We start from the raw sequence: 20414 nt of genomic DNA on the forward strand, positions 1-20414 counted from the left end.
TTTATAAACCCTATTCTGTGCATAGCAGTTTTTTTATTTTTCTGTTTCATCCTTATTCTTTTTTTTCTCAACAAGTATTTTTGTTGCAAATCAGTCAGCCTCCTATTGAACTGACTTTGATATTTACAGCAAAGTAAGCATGCAATTTCACAGGACCAAATCTTACAAATATAAGAGAAACCCCTGAATTTCTTAGGCAAACCTTTTCCATCATGTTCCATTCCCAGCTTAAATCCCCTGGTGACCACATCAATACTTGGGCTAGAGAGGGTACGAGGTAGACTTTTTTTGGTAGAATTTTAATCACTAAATAGCCTTGCTATTTGTTAGCATATTCAAGGATTTGGATTGCAGACTCATGCACCTCTACGCTGCCTATTCAAATCCAACTCAAGCCAGTTATCAGATGGTGGTAACTCTAGGAGACCCCAGCCAGAGTGATGATCTGTTCTGTATTTTAAGGAATGTCTCTCAGTTGGTGCTCAAGAGGGAGGTACTAACAAGCATTTAAGAGTGTGTCTTCAAGAAATCACACTAAGGATCATATACTGAATAGAGTTGGTTGGAAATTCTATGATAGAACATTTTCCTATCTATATGTAAATGAATCAAAAATGAAATGTTTCATGGAGATATTTCAATTTTGACCCAATTGCAACGGAACCCAGGCAGAGTTCTGATGGAAACCTCTCTGATTTCCTACAAGTTCACCTGCCTTGCTCCTTGGCAGCCTGTGCTTTCAGGCTTCCAGCTGTTTGGCAGTCCACGAGCCTGAGAAGCCCAGCTCCTAAGCACCCAGGCTCCTCTGCAGTTCACCTGATGGTCTGCCACAAAGTGGGGCTTCCAGGATCCCAGGTCCTCCACAGCTCACCAGGTGGACTGCCCCTGAGCTGGGGACCCCAGAGTGCCCAGGATCCATAGCTCTAGAACAGCCCGCTATGCAGACTGCCCCCGAGCTGAGGCTCCCTTCCCTTTTGTGGAGAATTTCAAAACTTTGGCTGTTGTTTCAAATCAGAATGAAACCGATTTCCAAATATCAAAAGCCACCATGAAATGGGTTTACCGTTTTCTGCACAGCTCTAATGATTAGCCCTGATACAGCACTTTTCAGCCATAGGATGAAGTGGGTAGGCAGTATTAGCCTCATTTTACAGAGGAGGAAATGACACAGAGAGCTTAAGGGAATTCCTTACGGTCACACTGCAAATGAATAACCAGAACCCAAATCTCCTGCTCTTCAGTCCATTGCCCTTGACTACACCACCACCCTCAAGCTTTGATTCCAAATTCCTATGATTCCATGCAGTGAATAAATCACTGTGAGGAAGGTCTCTTTTAGAAATCAGCTTCTGATATTTTTCATATAGTTCTTATAAATTGCCTTGAAATGTAGATGCGAGCTCTACTGCCAACTTGTGTGAAATGAGTTTGGTGGTTTCAGTTCAGATCCTAGTGGTATCCACATCACCATATCACTGGCACAACGATCATTGACTGACTCGCATCCCAGTAGTCTCAGAAGAGGCTTACGGGCTGAAAGGGCGGTGGAGACTGAATTTGCCTTAAGCTCTTGGAGTTAGTCCACTCTCACTGCCCATCCAGAACAGTATCTGATCTTTTTCATAGTGAGCATTAAAATTCTGCTAACAAAAACTATCTGCTCATTATTCTTTTCATGCCTCTGGCCTTTTGTAGTTTCAAAGCACACAGCTCTGAATGGGAGTGTGACTTTTTTTGTTAAGATTGTAATTGCAAACATGTTGAGGGACAGAGTTCAGATCTGTGATGTGCAGGCATGTAAAATCACCTCCTGTGCATTTGCAAGATGTGCAGTGATATATGCCACAGGCATCAAACTACTAAGGGGATAGGATAACTTTGCAAATGTTTAAATACTGACAGAGGGAGAGAAGGTTTAAGGTGGCCTAGGAAAGATAACTAAGGAAGTATGAGATGAAACTGAGCACAGACATGTTTGGCTAAATATCAGAAAGAATTTCAGTGAATGTACAGAATATTCTCCCAATAGTTGTGTCTATACTATTGTAATAAATGCATGGCTCCCTAGCAGCTTTGTGATTATGACTGTGCTGTACATCATGGTCACATGGACAGCACAGTAATCGTGGGGTTAAAACCCATATTCCTCTGCTGAGGAAGCATATTTGAACAAGGGACAATCACCATTAGCTATAGCACTCTAGGGCCTCAGCTGTAGAGTTAAGCACCTCTGATTCCATCCAGTAGGGATTAGTAGTGTGCATTCACACCAGTCATTTCATTATGGTGTGAGCTAGTAATTGCTAATTTATAGTTGCTCTATATGCAGTACTTTAAGATAGCTTATTATTTAGTGTGATTTTCAAATACTTGATATGCTTTTCTTCCTGAAATGTTTTCTGTGTGTCTTCTGTCCAAAGTATGATTTGTTTACCCTGTGGATGAACTCTGTTTCTACAATTCATGAAACCCTATTGGGCAAAATCTGACTTGTCAAATGTTCCCTTTAGCAATCCATGGAACAGTAGTGTTGTTCTGATAAATGTTGCTTCAGAGGGGAAACATATATTAACTCTGCTGAGCTTTACATAAACCATGTTGGTGTTTTTCTCCATTGTGTGGCTGTTTCAGAGCTCCTCCTTGTGATATTTCACTGCAGGAAATTCAACAGTGATTATTCAAATAAACAAGGATTATACAGCCCCGTAAACTCCTGCCCTCCTTAGACTCAGGCAGCTTGGACAAGAAGGGCCAGACTTTGACTTCCGATCATTGGGTATACAAAAAGCCCCTGACAAACACTTGTGTGTAGTGTAACTTTTTGATGCTAGTAGCTGAACAGCTACAGCTCACGGAGACAGCCAATAAATGGGATGTGATTGCAGGGAGTAAATTACCCAGTGATTCGTGTGGAGATTTGGGCATTAGAATTCTTTAGAAATCTTTGAGTGAGACACTGACCACAAGCAAAACAGCTTCCTGTAGCACTTCCTCTTTGTTAGTGGAGGCTGGTATAGGCCAGGTGATTTTCCTAAATTCACATGAAAATATACAGGCTTAGTGTTCTTCTACCTGAATTATTTCTCTCAGACAAAACAGAGCAGCTGACACTAGGCTAGACAAGGACTAAGTGCTGAGATACTAGTACAACCATTAATGTGTGGGACAGCCTAAGACATTTAAAGAGTCTGTTAAAGAGTGGTAGCTTCCCACTGAATTGGCCCTGGTTACAGGTTCACTTCCAACTGCCCTGTTAGAGCATTCACCAGCCAATCACAAGAGTCCTGATTTGAGACGACAGTCTGACACATAATGAAACCAGGACACTGCCCTAACTGGACATGTTCCATTGTTGTATGCAGTGTTAATGTAGCCATGTCAGTCCCAGGATAGTAGAGAGACAAGGTGGGTGAGGTCATATCGAACTTGTATTTAGTTGTGACACTCTGAGTACTTTTCCCAGAGCCGAAGAAAAGCTCTGTGTAGCTTGAAAGCTTATCTCTCTCACTAACAGAAGTTGGTCCAATAAAAGATATTACCTCGCCCACTTTGTCTCTGTAACTGAACATGTCCATTCTAGCAGTTGTAGAGGTTGGTGTTAGAATCTGCTTTGATTAGTCCTCCAGCTTTCCTTAGTTCCCTGGCTGCAACTGACAAGAGTACTAATAATCAGTCAAGCCTCGCATCCATGGGTATGAGCTACTGTAGCAGCTGGGTTAAATTGGCAAGCAAGCTGACATGTTAGCAGTGTTCCTTTGTGTATCTAGGTTAGCTTCTGACAACACTGTTACTCTTTTTGTTCCCTTACCTTCTTGGAGACTGGACCTCAAATAACTCCACTGTAGAAAATGGTGTAAAGTAAAGTAATTGGGCAGGGGCTTGTGGGGGAGTAACTAGAGCTCATGGAAAAACTCCACTACCCAATTGAAAACTGGGTTCCTTGCCTCAGATGGAGTGACACCCCTTCTCCGGATACAGCTAACTCATACTTGCCAGAGAGAACTTTTTAGCCTGATACTCATCAGGAATGTTTTAAAGTGCATTTTTGTCTTTGGCATGCACCAGACTGAACCAAGTTTTGGAAAGGGAACAATTTCCCTGGGAAGGACTCCCCACTTGAGAAAATTCTAGCTGGCCTCCCTCGTTTCCACTGATGAATTGAACATAATGCTATGCTAGCAACGTGCTCAGTATATTCCCCAGGAGCAAAATATAAATAAGTGGCGGTGCTGCCTCCTAGACTACAGTTTTGAGGACACTTTTTTGTTTAAATGGGAAAACATATTAATAGGTTGTCCAGTCCCTCTGCAAAACTATGCTGTCTGGGTAGATAGTCAGAGGGCTCCAAGAGCAATGTTCCCCTCAGCCTGTGCTAAATCCCATCACTGTGACCCCCAGAAAGCACAATGCATCAGCTCCAAACAATGGGAAAGGAACAGATTCCTAATTTATTATTGCTCTCCCCGGCACTGTTCCCTAAGAGAAGAGAATTCGCTCTGAGGCAGTACTTCTGTGCACATGTGGAGTCCGGCTGTGTAATGCGGCTACGTTTGTGTGGCAGATGAGGGAAGCATTTGGTAATACAATAAGAAAAGTGTTGAAATGCAATTTATCCTGGAAAACCCAGTGAGATGATGGTGGCTGACAAGGAAGAAAGAGTGTTTAGCCACATTAGTATATTTGGATTTTGTGTCATGCTGGCCTTGGACCGGAGCAATCCCCAGGGGTGATACACGTTGTAAAGTAGGCGGAGGCAGCCTGAGCACTGAAGGCCAGGCCTGCTGAACAGTATTTTGCCACCTTTTTTCCCACCTCGCAGTTCTATGTAATAGATTCCTGTCTGCAGTGATGACGCCGCCATGTACAGGGCCAGGCTGTGGATTTGGGGGAGACTTAACAAGAGGATTATTGTGGTACAACTCAAACTTAGCAGACTCCATTTGTATAAACAGTGTGTGCGGATGGGGGTGGGGAGATCATTAGGTCTCACTGGCTGCCTCCTGAAGTAGGTAGAGCTCAGCTGCTTACTTCTTCCAGCCCTTAGCCATTGGCTTATTCTTTCAAGCTTATTTGCCCAAAGAAAAGGACGGGAAACTAACTGTAAGAAAGAAAAAGGAAAGCGGAGGTTCCCTCTTGCATCTGCATTTCCCCCAAACCAGGGATACCCTCCTACTGGCTGTGAAAGCAGGAGTGCTGCAGAAGCAGGTTCAAATGAAGAATCCAAAATGTAATCAATATTTGTACTTTACTTCCTCTTCTGTTTATAAAATACTGGGCCAAATTCTGCTCTCAAATATGGTGTAAATCCAGAGTAATATCATCAGCTTCGATAGACCTCAGAATTTGACCCATCCACATTTCCTCAGATACAAATACCTCTATTGTATGGTACCAAGATGGCCCAGTTGGCTGCCTACTGAAACATCACTAGATTTAAGTCCAACATCATTCTATCACTGCAGTGAAATATTAGAGTGTTTTGCACTCATGCCACCTGTTGAGTGAGATGTTAACTACCGTATATACTCGTTCATTAGCCCGTTGGTTTATAATCCGACCCCCCAAAATGGATAGGTAAAAATAGCAAAAACTGTATGACACTTTCATAAGCCGACCCTATATTTCAGGGGTTGGAAAACTTTGGCTCCCAGCCCATCAGGGTAAGCCACTGGCGGGTTGGGACGTTTTGTTTACTTGGAGCGTCTGCAGGTAAACAAAACTACAATGTATTAGATCAGGGATCGGCAACCTTTGGCACGCGGCCCGCCAGGGTAAGCACCCTGGCGGGCCGGGCCAGTTTGTTTACCTGCCGCGTCCACAGGTTTGGCTGATCGCGGCTCTCACTGGCCACGGTTCGCCACTCCAGGCCAATGGGGGCTGCGGGAAGCAGCGCAGGCTGAGGGATGTGCTGGCCACTGCTTCCTGCCGCCCCTATTGGCCTGGAGCGGCGAACCACGGCCAATGGGAGCTGCAATCGCCCGAACCTGCGGATGCGGCAGGTAAACAAACCGACCCGACCCTCCAGGGTGCTTACCCTGGCGGGCCGCGTGCCAAAGGTTGCCGATCCCTGTATTAGATATTCAATTCAATGATTCCATAGAGTTCAAAATCATCAAATTTTGGTGTAGACTCGTTTATAAGCCGACCCCCGCTCTTTGATGTGTCACTTTTTTACCAAAAATATTTGACTTATGAACGAGTATATACGGTATTTCCTTTCTCTGGTAAATTACCCATGAGGAAATCAACAGTGAAGAGTAGAAGATTCCGTAACCCAAGTTTTCTTTACAACTTCTACCTCAACAAAAGTAAGTTCATGGCTAAGCTGGAGTTTCTACGGAATACATAACAGCTGTCCTATTTGCTAACAACCATTGCACTCCTAGTAGTACTGCTTGGTAAAGGGATTAAGATTGTATTCTAACTTTAGTTGGGGATCCTTTCTATATATAGTCCTGGAGCCTGGAGGTTTCATCTCCTTACAGGAAGGGAGTTTTGTTTTGTTTTGTTTTTTTAATAAGAACTGTTATTCAGCAGGATAGGTTGACTTTTAATTCTCCAGAACTGTACTGGGCATTCTAACATTTTGTGTGTATGCATATGTCTTCCATAACTCTTATCAAAAAGGACATTGATACCATGGTTGGAACGTGAAGCATCTCTGAGCACTGAGCATGTATAACAGCAAAGTTCTGTTTGCATTCTCTGTGCACTGAGCAAAGATTTTTCATCATTTCATTTGTTATTCACAAGCTCCAGTGGTTCCAAGTGATCACAGAACTTTATGCTGTATTCATTAGCACAAAGGTTTTGTTGGTTTTGGAAAGCTATTGTAATTAGGAACTTCAGGGCATACAGCAGGTGCATTGATGTGCTTTTCTGCTTGAGCGTCTCAGTGGGATTAACAAACTATCTGCTTAATGTGGCAGCCTAGCAGTGCTCATGGATGGTATGAGCATAGTGGGCATACTGGGTAGAAATGTTCAATCTGCTTTTTACTGTTTAGTTTGTCAAGTAGAATTACATTGTAAGATCACTGCAATTTTTTTACACTCTCCCTTCCCTCCCCGCCACCCCCACAATATTGTTTTTGATATTTCAATGAAGTTTCATCATTGTTGGAGAAAGCAAATAGTTTGGAACAAATTCCAGACATAATGAAGTCAGGGAAACAACACAGGAAATTGAACCATAGCAGTGGTTGTAGATGTGGGCCCAAGCCTCAAAGGCCAGGTCAGATCCAAAGTTCTTGTGTGTATGCATGGTTTTGATGCACAGATTTGGCCTATTAGACACATAAAAGTCAGACACAAAGTATGGATCTGGATCAGAATATCCCTCTCCCCACCTCAGCTTTCATGAGTGCTCAGATATGACATTCCTGTTTTCAGCCACCTCTAACTATTGCAGACCTTACTGTCCTCAGAACTTTTTCAGTCCTTTAACATAACCAGAAGCTCACCTAAGAGGGATCTGATGTTCCTGTGGCTGCTAGAAGCAGCATCATTAGGAAACTGCCCAGCAAATAACATGGTGTCAGTGCCTTAGTCTTGATAAGTTTCAGAAATTGTTTCACATGGCTAGAGATAGCACACACACTTCTTTTTTTTTACACTTTATACATAGAGAGTATGTCTACACTGCAGTCTGGGGTGTGATTGCAGCTCAGGTAGGCATACCCATGCTAGCTTCACCCACACTAGCGCAGCTAAAAATAGCACTGTAGACACAGCAGTGTAAGCGTTGGGCTAGCAACATGAGTACGTACCGAGGGTCCTCAGCTTGCTTGTACCACCAGTGCATGCTGAAGCCTGCACTACAGCCTCTTCCACTATTTTTAGCCATACTAGCATGGATATATCTGTCCATGTCTACCTCGGATTGCAGTATAGACATAGCCCTACTGTAAGGCAAACAGGTAGACCTTTTAAAACATTTAAAAGCAGGGCTTTGGCCTCATGGCTGCTGTTGTAAAAATAGAGAGAGGCTCAAGCTGCAAAGTCTGAATCTGAAATGTTTCAAAGGTGTGTGTGTGTGTGTGTGTAGGGGAAGGTGAGAATCAGATCTGGAGTTTTGGCTGAGTCTCTTGCCTAATGATACCCTATTTGCATGCATGTAATTTGAAGAGGCCTCCTCCAAATATCCATGAGCAGCTAGGAATCACAATGCTATGTGGTTTATTAGACTTGGGGAGTCACAATACAATTTCAGTGTTTGAATCTCAGATCCTGGAAATGCTGCCAGAGTGCTAAAGGGTTGTGATAATTACAGGTGGTTTTTTTTTTTCCCTTTAAAGCGGACTCTTCTGTGAAAATCCCCCACCAATGGTTCTGCTACAGACCAGCCCTTGTGACCACTATGAATGCCAGAATGGGGCTCAGTGCATTGTAGTACACCATGAACCAGTCTGCCGCTGCCTGGCTGGCTTCGCTGGCCAAAAGTGCGAGAAACTTATCACCGTCAACTTTGTTGGGAAGGATTCCTATGTTGAGCTGCCATCGGCCAAAATCCGTCCTCAGGCAAACATCTCCCTCCAGGTATGTTGCACAGAAGAGGTAATGGCTCATCTGTCAGCCCAGTGTCCTTCCAAGAGATAACCTTTCAGTGCTTTTCATCCCAGAGGAAGTGCATTTATTGACCTACATAATGGCAGACAGTTGGGGCCGTGTTGGGCAGGTGACAGTGGCTGCTCTGCAACTGTGCTGTCACATTATGCAGCGACTGAGATAGTCCCGTCCCTGGTTTGATCCCCAACCTCTCCACCCTGTTATCTGCTGAGACTTGCGTAACAAGGTGGTATTGGCAGTTTAAACAGGGATGGTATCTTCAGATTTCCCAGTCTGGCTGCTGATGTACAGGTTCCTTCATCAGTGAATGTTTAATAGTAGGGCAGAGCATTGTAAAAAGATGCTTCTTGAAATGGCTTTTTCCAGAAATTAGACTGCTCAGGCATTACTGTGCATGTTCACTTAGACAAAAGTGGGTAGATTTTGGTTAAATGTCTACTTAGATCACATCAATTTGCTTTGTGTTATGTGTTTTAGAAGACGACGGAAAATAAACAGTATGGTTACCATGCCTCTCCTGCAGTATTTGTTTGTATTTTCTGGGTCACAGATGCTTTGGATTGGAGCCACTAAATCCAATATTAGATCCATGTCTTTTGGAAGTCATTTGGACATACAAATACAATTTTAAAATATGCCTATGTCATTTGAATTATAATTATTTTTCCATTGGCCTACGGTAACAGAGGGAAAAATCTGCCCCTTGTAACAGTTTGTAATAAAGAGAAAAGAGAAACATAAAATTAATCTGTGACATAATATATATCTTCCATATACCACTGCTTATGCACCTGAACTGCTACTATCCCAGCCTCACCCTATGAAAGAAGCATGGCATTTCAAGTGATGAATGAGGATATGTGTGCAAGAGAGATTATCACATTAGTCTTCCTTCATTTTGCTTTATTTTCTCAGTTTAGAAAGGAAATGGCTTCTGGTGGTGCAAGTAATGTTCCAGAACTACTTGTGAGAGCGTAAATTCAACATAGTCAAAACACCAGTGGGAAAGACTTTGAAGATGGGACTACATTTCAGGATTAAGAATTGATTTTTTCAAAGGCTTATTTAGATGGTTTCTACCAAGTTTGTTCTGTTGACTGAAAAAATATTGTAAATTTCTACGTCTGCCACAAAAAAAAATCTACAAATAATATTCATGAAGGGTGTTGCCAAAAACCACAAAAGGGCCTGATCCCAAGGCAACTGAAGTTGATGGGACTCTTTCCACTAATTTTAACAAGTTTTGTATTGGGCCCAACATTACCACCACCTGTTTAGATTAATGTCTTCTATCATAGGTGAATTTATTTCAAACTAAAGGAACCATCTGGGATCATAAGATCGGAATTTTGCCTCTCTATCAAAGGCCTCACCTCCTGAAGATTCAACCAGTTGAAAATATAAATAATTTGTTAACATTACATGATTTGCTTAGCATTTCTTTGTAAGTTGCTTTTTAAAAAATAACGAATCTTTATTATGATGTAGATTGGGGTCGGCAACGTTCGGCACGCGGCTCGCCAGGGTAAGCACCCTAGCGGGCCGGGCCAGTGTATTTAACTGCTGACACGGCAGGTTTGGCCGATCGCGGCCCCCACTTGCCGCGGTTCGCCGTCCCGGGCCAATGGGGGCGGTGGGAAGCCGCGGCCAGCACATCCCTCAGCCCGCGCCGCTTCCCGTGCTTACCCTGGCGAGCTGCGTGCCGAACGTTGCCGACCCCGATGTAGATAATGCAGAGGCCAACAAGTTTGTATACTCAGTTTATATGAGAGAGCAATTCACTCCATGTAGACAGATTACTTTCTCCTTTTTATTTTTTCCAAATTCTCTCATTTCAGATCATAGGAAAGTCTCTCAAAGACTCTAGAAAGTCTGATATTCTCAAGGGCTCCACTATACCAGAGGCTAAGTTCAGAGCTTGAACCCCTTGACATTTTCCCTTTAAGTAAAATGTACAAGGAGTAAATGTCTCCCAGCAATAACTCAGAGGCCAGGCCTGCTTGTTACACAGAACACCCACAGATGGTGTTCTCAAATCTTATTTTCCAGTTTAAATATTGTTTCTGCTTCTGCTAATTAATTGCCAACAATGTAAAGTTGGGATACCTCCGTGGCCATTAAAAAGGAATTAAAGAGAGCTTCCTATGAAAACATACTCATAAAAGAATGAAAATCATGCTCTCCTAAGGGGCAAGGAAGAGTGTTTGTTTAAATAAAAATAGATTAAAATATTTAACTGTTTAGTTTTGCCACTTAACTGCTACTAAAAAAAAAAAAAAAAAAAAACCTTTGCAATATTTGTTGCAAAAATAACTGAGGCAGATTTTGTTCAAAGTATTTCTTGTCCTACTTTTTCTACTCTCACTTTTAGGGGCACTTCATGGGAAGGTGGATTCATCACCTGTGGGTTTAGGCTTTTGGGTATCTTTTAGGGCACTAAAGATGGAAATCTAGGAGGGACTGGAAGGTTCTTATACTCTGACCCTCTGGATCACCAGTTTGAACTCAGCCTGGCTTGGTGATAACTAGAGTTGAGTGAATAATTATAATGTATAATCCATTAGGCACACTTTAGTTTTTCTTTGTGTTCACAGACTGTCCATGATCAGATTGAAATGGTCTCAAGTTTATTTGTTTGCAATTTTGATAACTTAATTTACTCTGTACCTTGCCTTTCTAAATCCCTAATTCAAGCTGTTGCTTGAATTGTGAAATGAATCATGTGCTGCCAAAAAACAGTCACAATTCACTCTTAGAGATTCAAGAGAGAAAGATTGAAATTAGAATCGTGCCCCTTCACCTCCTAGCATACAGGTCTCTACCATTTGAACTAAAGAAAGCACATTGGGCTAGTGGCTATGGTAGGTCCTTTTTTTGTATCAAGGCCCAGCAGCTAAATGACATCTCAGTCACTCGCTCATTCACACAAAGACACTACATCGGGGTTAATCACATTCCCTAGTGAGATGTGAGGTTTTCACAACTGGGTTTTAAGTTCAATTTCCATGAACATTTGAAACTGCAAGATTTAAAATTCACAGCCCATGAGCATTTGCACTAGTAAAATTCCATTGCACAAATGTTCAGGGAATGAATTGCAAAGGGCCTAAGTAAATACTTTAAAATTGGGAATGGCTCTTAGCAGAACAGTATTTGCAGAATTGACCTGACTCTGCTGACCAGAGCTCATAATGGTAGCTGAACAGCCTATATAAAATGAGTTTAGCAGCTCCTGTCCAATACCTAGAGTCCACCTTGCAAAACTCACCATTACAGTCTAAACCTTTGTTGGCAGTCTTAAGAGACACCAAGGATAGAATGGGTTTGGAATTAGCCCCTCAGCTCACGGTCAACGGTTGAGGCAGTTTGGGGGAATTTGCATTGCTAATGCTCTTGTTGTATCTGATTTTAAAAATGTCAGTAGAGTTGTTAGTCTAAATATAGGATCCTTCCATATGATACAGGTTTAGTGTTTCCATTTTTATTAACTCAAGCATCCTCACCTAACTGTTGATGTTTCACAGGTAGCAACAGATAAAGACAATGGCATCTTATTGTACAAAGGGGACAATGACCCTTTGGCTTTGGAGTTGTACCAAGGACATGTGAGGCTCATCTACGACACACTGACCTCTCCACCCACCACAGTGTACAGGTAAGTTCCTCCACCTAAGCTATTACAGGATGCACTGTTCCCCAAAAGATGGAGAGGTGGGACTTTCTATGAAAAATCTTTGTCAGAGTATGTGACAAGCTCTTTTATTTTTTACTTATCTGTCCCAGGTTGGAATTGCATTTCCCTCCCCTCAAATATCCAATATGCCTGTTTTGTTAACTGGGAATCTTTTGTCTTCACAGACTGCAAAATTAGGGTGGTTGCATTAACCTCTGCTAAGAAGTCAGTGTTTATTATCAGTTACTTCCCAGTTGTATATGAGTTATTGCAGTTATTTCCTATTCTGAGAGAAAGAAAATACTGTGATTTCACAGATATTACAGTGTGGTAGCTTTTGGTAAATGCTGACTTTGCAACTGTCCATTGTAATCAATTTCCTCCTCTGGATATCTACAGTAATCTCAGAATCCTGAGAGAGACAGCAATAGAATGTAATGCCAGTGGTATTGCCATTGATAAAATGGGACAGGAAGGGATTGACTTTATTACAGGGCAGTTGTTTTTAGAAGCACTGATACCTGCATCAACAACAAAATAAAAAGGTTAAAAAACCATAGCTAATGGAATTAAACAGAAGGGCAAGTGTGACACAGAGTCATCTGGATTCCAAAAGCCTGCAATTTGGAATTTCAAACACTCCAAGGGATACAAGAGCAAATCTCAATTCATTAACCACCAGAGAGAGAACCAAAGACAAAAAGGATATAAGCCATATCCAAAGTGGGTTTCTTTTATTAGGACCCTGACAGCAGTGCCCACAAGTCTTTCCTCCACCAGAGCCTGCTCCAGACTGACTTCCCTCTGCTAACCTAGTCCCTGATCTGCCAGACTTGTTCCATATGGTCATACCCCTCTACCCATACAGAGCCTGTTAAATTCAGTGATAGGTGCCAAGGTCTGCCTGCATGGATGTCATTGCAGGGATCAGGGCTTTATTTTATATGCTGGTGAGGTTACCCAGCTTGTCTTGCTCTTAAAGGGGTAATGCCCTATCACAGCAATTATAAAGATGCAGTTTATATGCAGGTAAAGAGGATGATGCTGAAACTTTTTTCCTAAAGATTTTCTCAATATTTCATGTGAGATTTTAGTCCCCCAGAAACAAGGCAGACGTATAATTGCCTTTGTCTGTAGTTGCTGTCTCTTCCTTTTGAGAGCTGAGATATATGTAACAAACGAAAATAAATCAGTAGGCTGCTTTCTATTCATGTGGTGTAAAGACTAATTAGGCAATGCAATGATATCAGCAGGTCCTGTACTGGAACAGGAAGGCCCGTGATTAGGTCTGTGCTATTCTGTCCACCCTAGGAAGGAACAAAGGGTTTTGTTAGTGATTTTCACCAGTGATGCAGGCTTGGTGAGAGAGGCATGAAAATTTACTCTTTATTCAGCTGCTAATCCTAATTGATTCCATGTTAGAGCAAAGCCAAAGTTGTTAAACAGTTTTATGCCACTAATTAGAACATAGGGGAAGGCTCATTATCTGCAGACAGCACACCAGGTGACAGATCCTAGTGGGAGCCTGCTCTCAATTGTCAGTGGCAGAATGGTGCAGTGACAGGAGCTGTTTCTGACATCAGTGTGCTTTATGGATCCGCCACCTTCTGGCAAAGTTGCTAGAGATGGCAAGCATCAGTGTCCTCATTATTCCTGTGCCCTTCGTATTGATCAAGGAGGAGGTCTCCATTCAGAAAGACACCTCGTTACCATAAGATTAATGGCCTGTTCACTACGTTTTGCACCGTGTGATCTGTTGAGATGGGAAAGCTGCTGCTTAATGCGATGCCCTTTCTGAAATGTCACCCTAATCTTTTATTAGTTTAAGGAGTATAGCAGAATGGGATTAGCATGAAGCTCGATGGGAAAAGATTAGGCTGATTGAGAAAAACTGCAGCTATAGAATGTCAAAAAGAGACTTCTAAATGAATTTAAAAACTTGTTTTCCTTAAGGACGGGGGAAGGGAGAGAAACCTGCTTGTCTCCATAGATTCATGGAGTTTAAGGTCAGAGGGGACCATTAGATCATCTAGTTTGACCTTCTATATATCACAGGCAATTACATTTCATCCAGTTATCCCTGTATTGAGCCCCAGTAACTTGGGTAGGACTAATGCATAACTTGTGTTAGGCTAAAACATAACTTCCAGAAAGGCATTTTGAAGATAGCAAGAGATGGAGAATCAACCACTTCCCTTGTAGTTTGTTCCAATGGTTAATCACCCTCACTGTTAAAAATGTAAGCCTTGTTTTCAGTGGGAATTTGTCTGACTTCCACTTCCAGCCATAGGTTTACGTTATGACTTTCTCTGCATATTAAAGAACCTGTTAGTACCTGGTACTTTCTTCCTGTGGATGTATTTGTACGCTGTAATCAAGTCACCTCTCAATCTCCATTTTGACAAGCTAAACAGATTGAGGTCTTTAAATCTCTCACTGTGAGGCATTTTCTCCAGCTCCAACTTTTTAATAATCTTTTAAGAATGTGGGCACCAGAATTGCCCATAGTACTGTAGTATCGGGCTCACCAGTGCCATATACAGAGGTGAAATCTCCTTGCTACTCCCATGTCTAATGTGGTCAAATGGGTTATGTAAAGTGATTGAACACTCCTAGGCTCACATTAGATATATACTGCCTGGCTTTGAGGAACTCTTTCAAATCTTTTGGGCCAGATTTAGTCCACCAGCACCACCAAGAGCTGTTGCACCCCAAGGGGAATATACCCGCAGGCAAGGATAAGCAGTGTTTTCACCACTGTCCTTCAGAAGTGTCTGCTGGGAGAGAGGGAGGCTTTACATTCAAGCAGGGGCTCTTCAGTAGGCTCTTCATCAGTTGAGGCTGCAGAGAAGATGTAGATCACCTTCTTTCCATTGTGCCAGCCCCTGTGCTATTCTGTGACCTTTGGGGCTGTCCTGGCTGTGGATGGTTCATGACAGGCCCACTAGCAGTCTTTCCATCATTGGTGATTCTGAGCCATAGTCTGCATAGTCGAGTGAACGTGGCACAGTGGACTTAAAACTGTTGAATAGCAATGAAATAAACATAATGAGTGACTAATATAGTTAATCTCCGGGGGAGATAAGATGTTGTTTTGGCTTTCTAACTTAGTGTTTTTCAAAAACTTTTCTTTGACTTGTCTCAAATGCCAAGTGATCCACAATGTTCACACATTGTTCTTTTTAAAATCTCATCCTAAAGACCCTTGCATGGCAAACTGCCTGGAATGATCTCAGTTTATCTGATTATAATGGGCTCAGTTGACCCTCCCTGGCTTTGAACCTGCTGTTTCAGTGTATTTTAAACTTGGGCTTTGGATTATTAAACCATCCCCGCAAGCTAATGATGGTGTAAGGAGTGCTAGAAAGATGGATGAGGAATGCATGCTGGGTTCTGTCAGATTTATTTCCCCTCTTGTTAGTATAGTGCCAGTAACATGTTGTATTCCTCAAATGGTATTTTTAAGAAAAGGAAAATCTGTATCTATAACTTTGAACTTCACCTCACCTGCTTTGGAGTTTTGAGATGACAGGCTTCTTTAGGGCTGTTACCCTGGAGGATTAATCAAGCATGGTGAAGCAAAATGATAGTGGCTTGCTAGCAGGCCAGGTGAAAGTAGCTTATACTGCCTGTTGGGTGTGTTGCTTTGTTTTTGTAGTCTCTGGTTGGGTTAGGGGAAACACATTGCAGGATCTTACTTGCTCCCTTCAGTGCATTTGTTTAAGTAGAATTGTTATGCAAAGTTAGTTAGGAAAAGACGAATTGGCTGTTCGTTCTGGACCTACTTTAAATTTCTCCACTCCTGCATTATGACTTGGATGGAAAAGTCAAAGTTTGAATTAATGTTTTCTTGAGTACTAGCCATAAAGTCAGGTAGAAATCAGCAAATATCCATTGTATGAGATTATACAAAGTATATTGCCATTTATCACCAAGCTGGAAGGAGATGGAAGTTAATGTATGAAAAACTCTAGATTAAAATTGGCCTTTAAGAGAACATCCTACTGCCCTATTATGGGTGAGGATTACTTTTGAATTGCAAATTAAAGACAACCTGAACCTCATGGTAAACATTTTACAAAGGATCCACTCTGTACAGAGGCATTGCTATTCATTGTTTCCTCTCATCACTTTAATTATTCCTGAGGATATATGTAGGAAAACAAAATTCTGTTTTGTGAGCATTCTCGTTTTTAAAGCCAGATTGCACCAATAATAATAACATACGCCATAGACTTTTCACCCTGTAATTTCTGCAGTGGGGAGAATTACTCTTCCCTACTATATTACTGAACACTATCGAACCCAATAATGAGTGGTTAAACTAGAACGTATCTTTTAGAAGGATAACCAGTCTCAGTTGAAAAACTCCAAGTGATGATGAACTTACTACTTCCTCCTGCTGAGCTGGTCCAGTGGTTAAAACTCCAAATTGGAACTAAGATGCCACTTTCTAAATCCAACTTCAAGCCATTAGATTTACTTCATGCATTTGTCTTCTAGAGTAAAGAGCTTCCTAATTTCAGCTATCTTCTATTTCTGTTATGTTCTTGATCCAGAACATGACCTTATTCTCTGCTTCTTTATTTACACTGATGTGAACTTCAGTGAATTCAATGGAATTATTCCTTATTTAACGGCTCTGAGTGAGATCAGACTTTGGCCAATAATCTGATAATGTAATGCTCTCCACGGTAACTGTCATGTTGCAACCAGACTGTCACTTCAGGTGAAGAATGAGAAGCAGAAGTCAGTGATCTCCTAAGAAACATAGAATGTATTTTCATGCAAATTTCCTGGCAGCAATAAAAATGTAGAAATGTAAATTATTAGTATTAATTCTGCTTACCATATTGACTGTTTCTCTTTCAGTCTCTAATCCCAAATAATGCCAGAGTTCTTTGCAAAATTTAGAAGAATGTTCAGCTAGTGTCTACTGCATAAAATATAGACATTACATAAAATGCCATTAAATAGTCTACAAAAAAAATGTTGTGATCTGATTAGTATATGTATAGGAAGCATGGCTGTTCTTATAGTTAAAGCACAAGACCTGAAGTCAGAATAGTTGAGGTTTTTTTTCTTGGTTCTGCCACATGCTTTCTATGTGACCTTGCGAAGGACACAGGTGTAAATTCTGTTCATAGTACACATCTCAAGTAATTGGATTAGGTGCTGGGGATCTCTCAGAGACAGGATTTCTTCCTCCACAAGGCTGCAGAACAGAAATGGATTCTCTCATGCCCAGAGAAGGGCCCTCAAAGTGCTCGAGTGTTACTCTGTGCCTATTGTTGAACCTTTTTACAGAGCGCAATGGTTGATGGGGCAGAAGGGCATGAGGTCCACCAGATCTCAACCCATCTATCCCTATCCACTGTCAATCATACTCCAAAGCGTGTGATAGGTAACTGTCAACCCCTGCAGAGCTGGGTTCCGTAGTGTGCAGTGGGTGCTGGCTCCCTGCGCAGGCTCCTCAAATCCTTCCTCAAGCAGTGGAACCGCAACAGTTCCCCTGTATGTAAAAACCTCCAGCAGGCAGGGAAAGGGAGACAGGATATTCCCCTTATATCTCTGTACCTCCAACTGTTCATCAGTAAAGGGTAATATGACTTCCCTGCCCCCCAGAGAGTTGAGCCTTACTTCTTTAATGCATTGAGCTCCACATAAGAAAAGTGCTATAGGAGTGCAAAAGCATTAATTATCATTAGAATAATTATTAGAGTTTGTCAAATATAATATTCACCAGAAGTCTGATTGCAGAAGCTGACTGTCTGTACGACTGGTCCTTTTTATTCCAATACCTTTATCCCCTACAGCTTTTGCTGTGTTGATCCCCACTGGGATCTCTATTTGATGCTGCTGAACGGTCTCCAAATAGACTGTTTTCAGAGATTTCCATGAGACATCAGCAGGTCCTTAACAGTTATGAGTATTTGCAATTCATTTTGTTCTCTCTACCACACTTTCATTTTTTCAGGTCCCCCTTAGAGATTTTGCATCAAATATAATGAAAGCAACTGGCATTAATCTCTGACCTGCACAGTAAATGTTGTAAAATTCAAATGTACTTATACATCTTGCATGAGCCAAGGCAAAGGATGGATGAATTCAGGCTTAGGAATCAAATACTTGATTTTGTGTTATTCAGGAACAGTCTGCTTCTGAATGCTTTGAGGGTATAGTTTCATCCTTCAGGATTCATTTGGATTTATATAGGCAAAATCCTGTTGGCATTAATGGATGTTTTATATGTTATTCCCTCAAGTATCTGTGATGAGAATATATGCTTAAAAGATATTGGTTTTTTTTTACATCTTAGCTATCTGTCCTGCACTCAGTACATAATAATGAAGTGTCTAGGAACAATATTAACCTCTAGAAACCAAATCCAGATGCTCTACGCTAATGTTTTATAGGTTTATTTCCAACCTCAGGTAAACCAGTACCATTGACTTTATAACAACAATATCTATTTCTTATATAGCACTTTACATCAGTAGCTCTCCAAACACATTACAAAGAAGGTCAGTATCACTGTTCTAAGTCGTAAGTTAGCATTAGCCACACTCTAGTTTGCAAATTGCTCTACAATATTGTGTCATGGTGTTGTAAAAAGGAGAAAACTACAACACCCTGTGCAGCTGCCATACAATAAAACAATAAAACTGCTTCTAAGCAGTGGACAATAGTCAAAATGTAATGGGGTTTGCAAGGCCTTCTCCTGTACCTGAATCAGGTGTTCAGCAGTATTGGTCAAAAGAAGAATTAAGAGGTGGTGTGTATATAGGCACTTAATAAACAAAGCAAATGGAAGGCGGATGTTGTAATAGGCTGAATCAGTGGTGAGTAGGTAGGGTTAAATCCTGAGGGATGCTGAGTACCTGTAACTCTGTTGATTACAGTGGCAGTTGCAGGGTTTCTACTTTCCAGGATCAGGTCCTTAAATCCTTATCCAATGAGAAGAAAATGATTTGAGAACTTGACACTTAAAATATGACAGAGCAGAGCAAAGTTTTCTGACACCCAGTGAGCACAAGTAAAAGCAAATTGATATTAGACCAGCTTTCAAGTAGTTCTCTTTCTGCATGTTGGAACCATGGTCTGCATGTTGGAGCCAGTTGTTTTCTAAATGTCCTAAAAGATCATTGGTCCACAATAAAATGTTCTGTTGTCAACAATGGCCAATACTATATACTTCATCGGAAGGTGCAAAGACCCCTATAATGCAATAAAACTGCTTATAGAGAAAATAACTTTCTAAGCTCTCCACCCACTAGTAGATGATTAACACCCAAAGCATAAGAGTGTTCTAGAATTTTTTGTTGAGTTATTTCAATACATGTACTTGGTCTCTTCAACTCTACATCATTTCTTCTCGGCACAAACACCCTAAGCATGTGCGACCTGCTTTCAATATAGCCAAACTGAAGGATGCTCAATGTTTCAACAAATTCCAGAAGAGCCTTGATGACAAACTGACATCCCACGGACAACTGATCGGCACTGTAACCGAAAAGTGGGACCAGTTCAAGCAGATAGTGACTGACACAGCAATAACATCTCTTGGACCAAAGAAAAGAACACATCAGGATTGGTTTGATGAGAACCAAGAAGAAATATGCTCAGCACTGGAAGTAAACAGAAAAGCCTTTGTCGAATGGCAGAATGACCCCTCCTCAGTCTCTAAGCAGGACCATTTCAAGTACCTTCAGAGCAAAACACAGAAAGACCTCCGTCAGATACAAGATAACTGGTGGGAGAGCAAAGCCAAAGAAATTGAGCACAACTTAAAGATGTTCTTCAGTGCTATTAAGACTGTCTATGGACCTTCTAAACCAAGGACCACCCCATTGCTCTCATTAGACAACACAACGCTGATTAAAGATAAAGATGGCATCAACGAAAGATGGCGAGAACACTTTAGCAACCTTCTCAATAGACCATCAACTGTGAATAATATTGTCCTCAATGAAATTCCACAACGTGCTCTGACAGATCTTGACTTTCCGCCCACTATAGATGAGATTAAGAAAGCTGTTAGCCAGATGAGTCCAGGGAAAGCTCCTGGAAAAGATGGGATACCAGCAGAGATATACAAAGCAGCAGGTCCAGCAGCACTAGCAGCGTTCCACAGCGTGATCATCAACATCTGGGAGGATGAAAACATACCACAG

The 20414-nt window shown here is 41.6% G+C and overlaps 1 protein-coding gene across 1 annotated transcript in view; it reads left to right on the top strand.

The window, feature by feature from the left end:
* The window catches only part of SLIT3 (slit guidance ligand 3), a 760437-nt gene that overhangs the window by 699589 nt on the left and 40434 nt on the right, over positions 1-20414 (top strand). The window contains exons 31-32 of the mRNA XM_026660830.2: positions 8297-8537; positions 12092-12222. Of these exons, the coding sequence (XP_026516615.1) occupies positions 8297-8537; positions 12092-12222 (372 nt within the window). The remainder of the gene's footprint in view (positions 1-8296; positions 8538-12091; positions 12223-20414) is intronic.

The sequence above is a fragment of the Terrapene carolina genome, unplaced genomic scaffold, assembly GCF_002925995.2.
Source record: "Terrapene carolina triunguis isolate 2854851 unplaced genomic scaffold, T_m_triunguis-2.0 Scaffold838, whole genome shotgun sequence".
Classification (NCBI taxonomy): domain Eukaryota; kingdom Metazoa; phylum Chordata; order Testudines; family Emydidae; genus Terrapene; species Terrapene triunguis.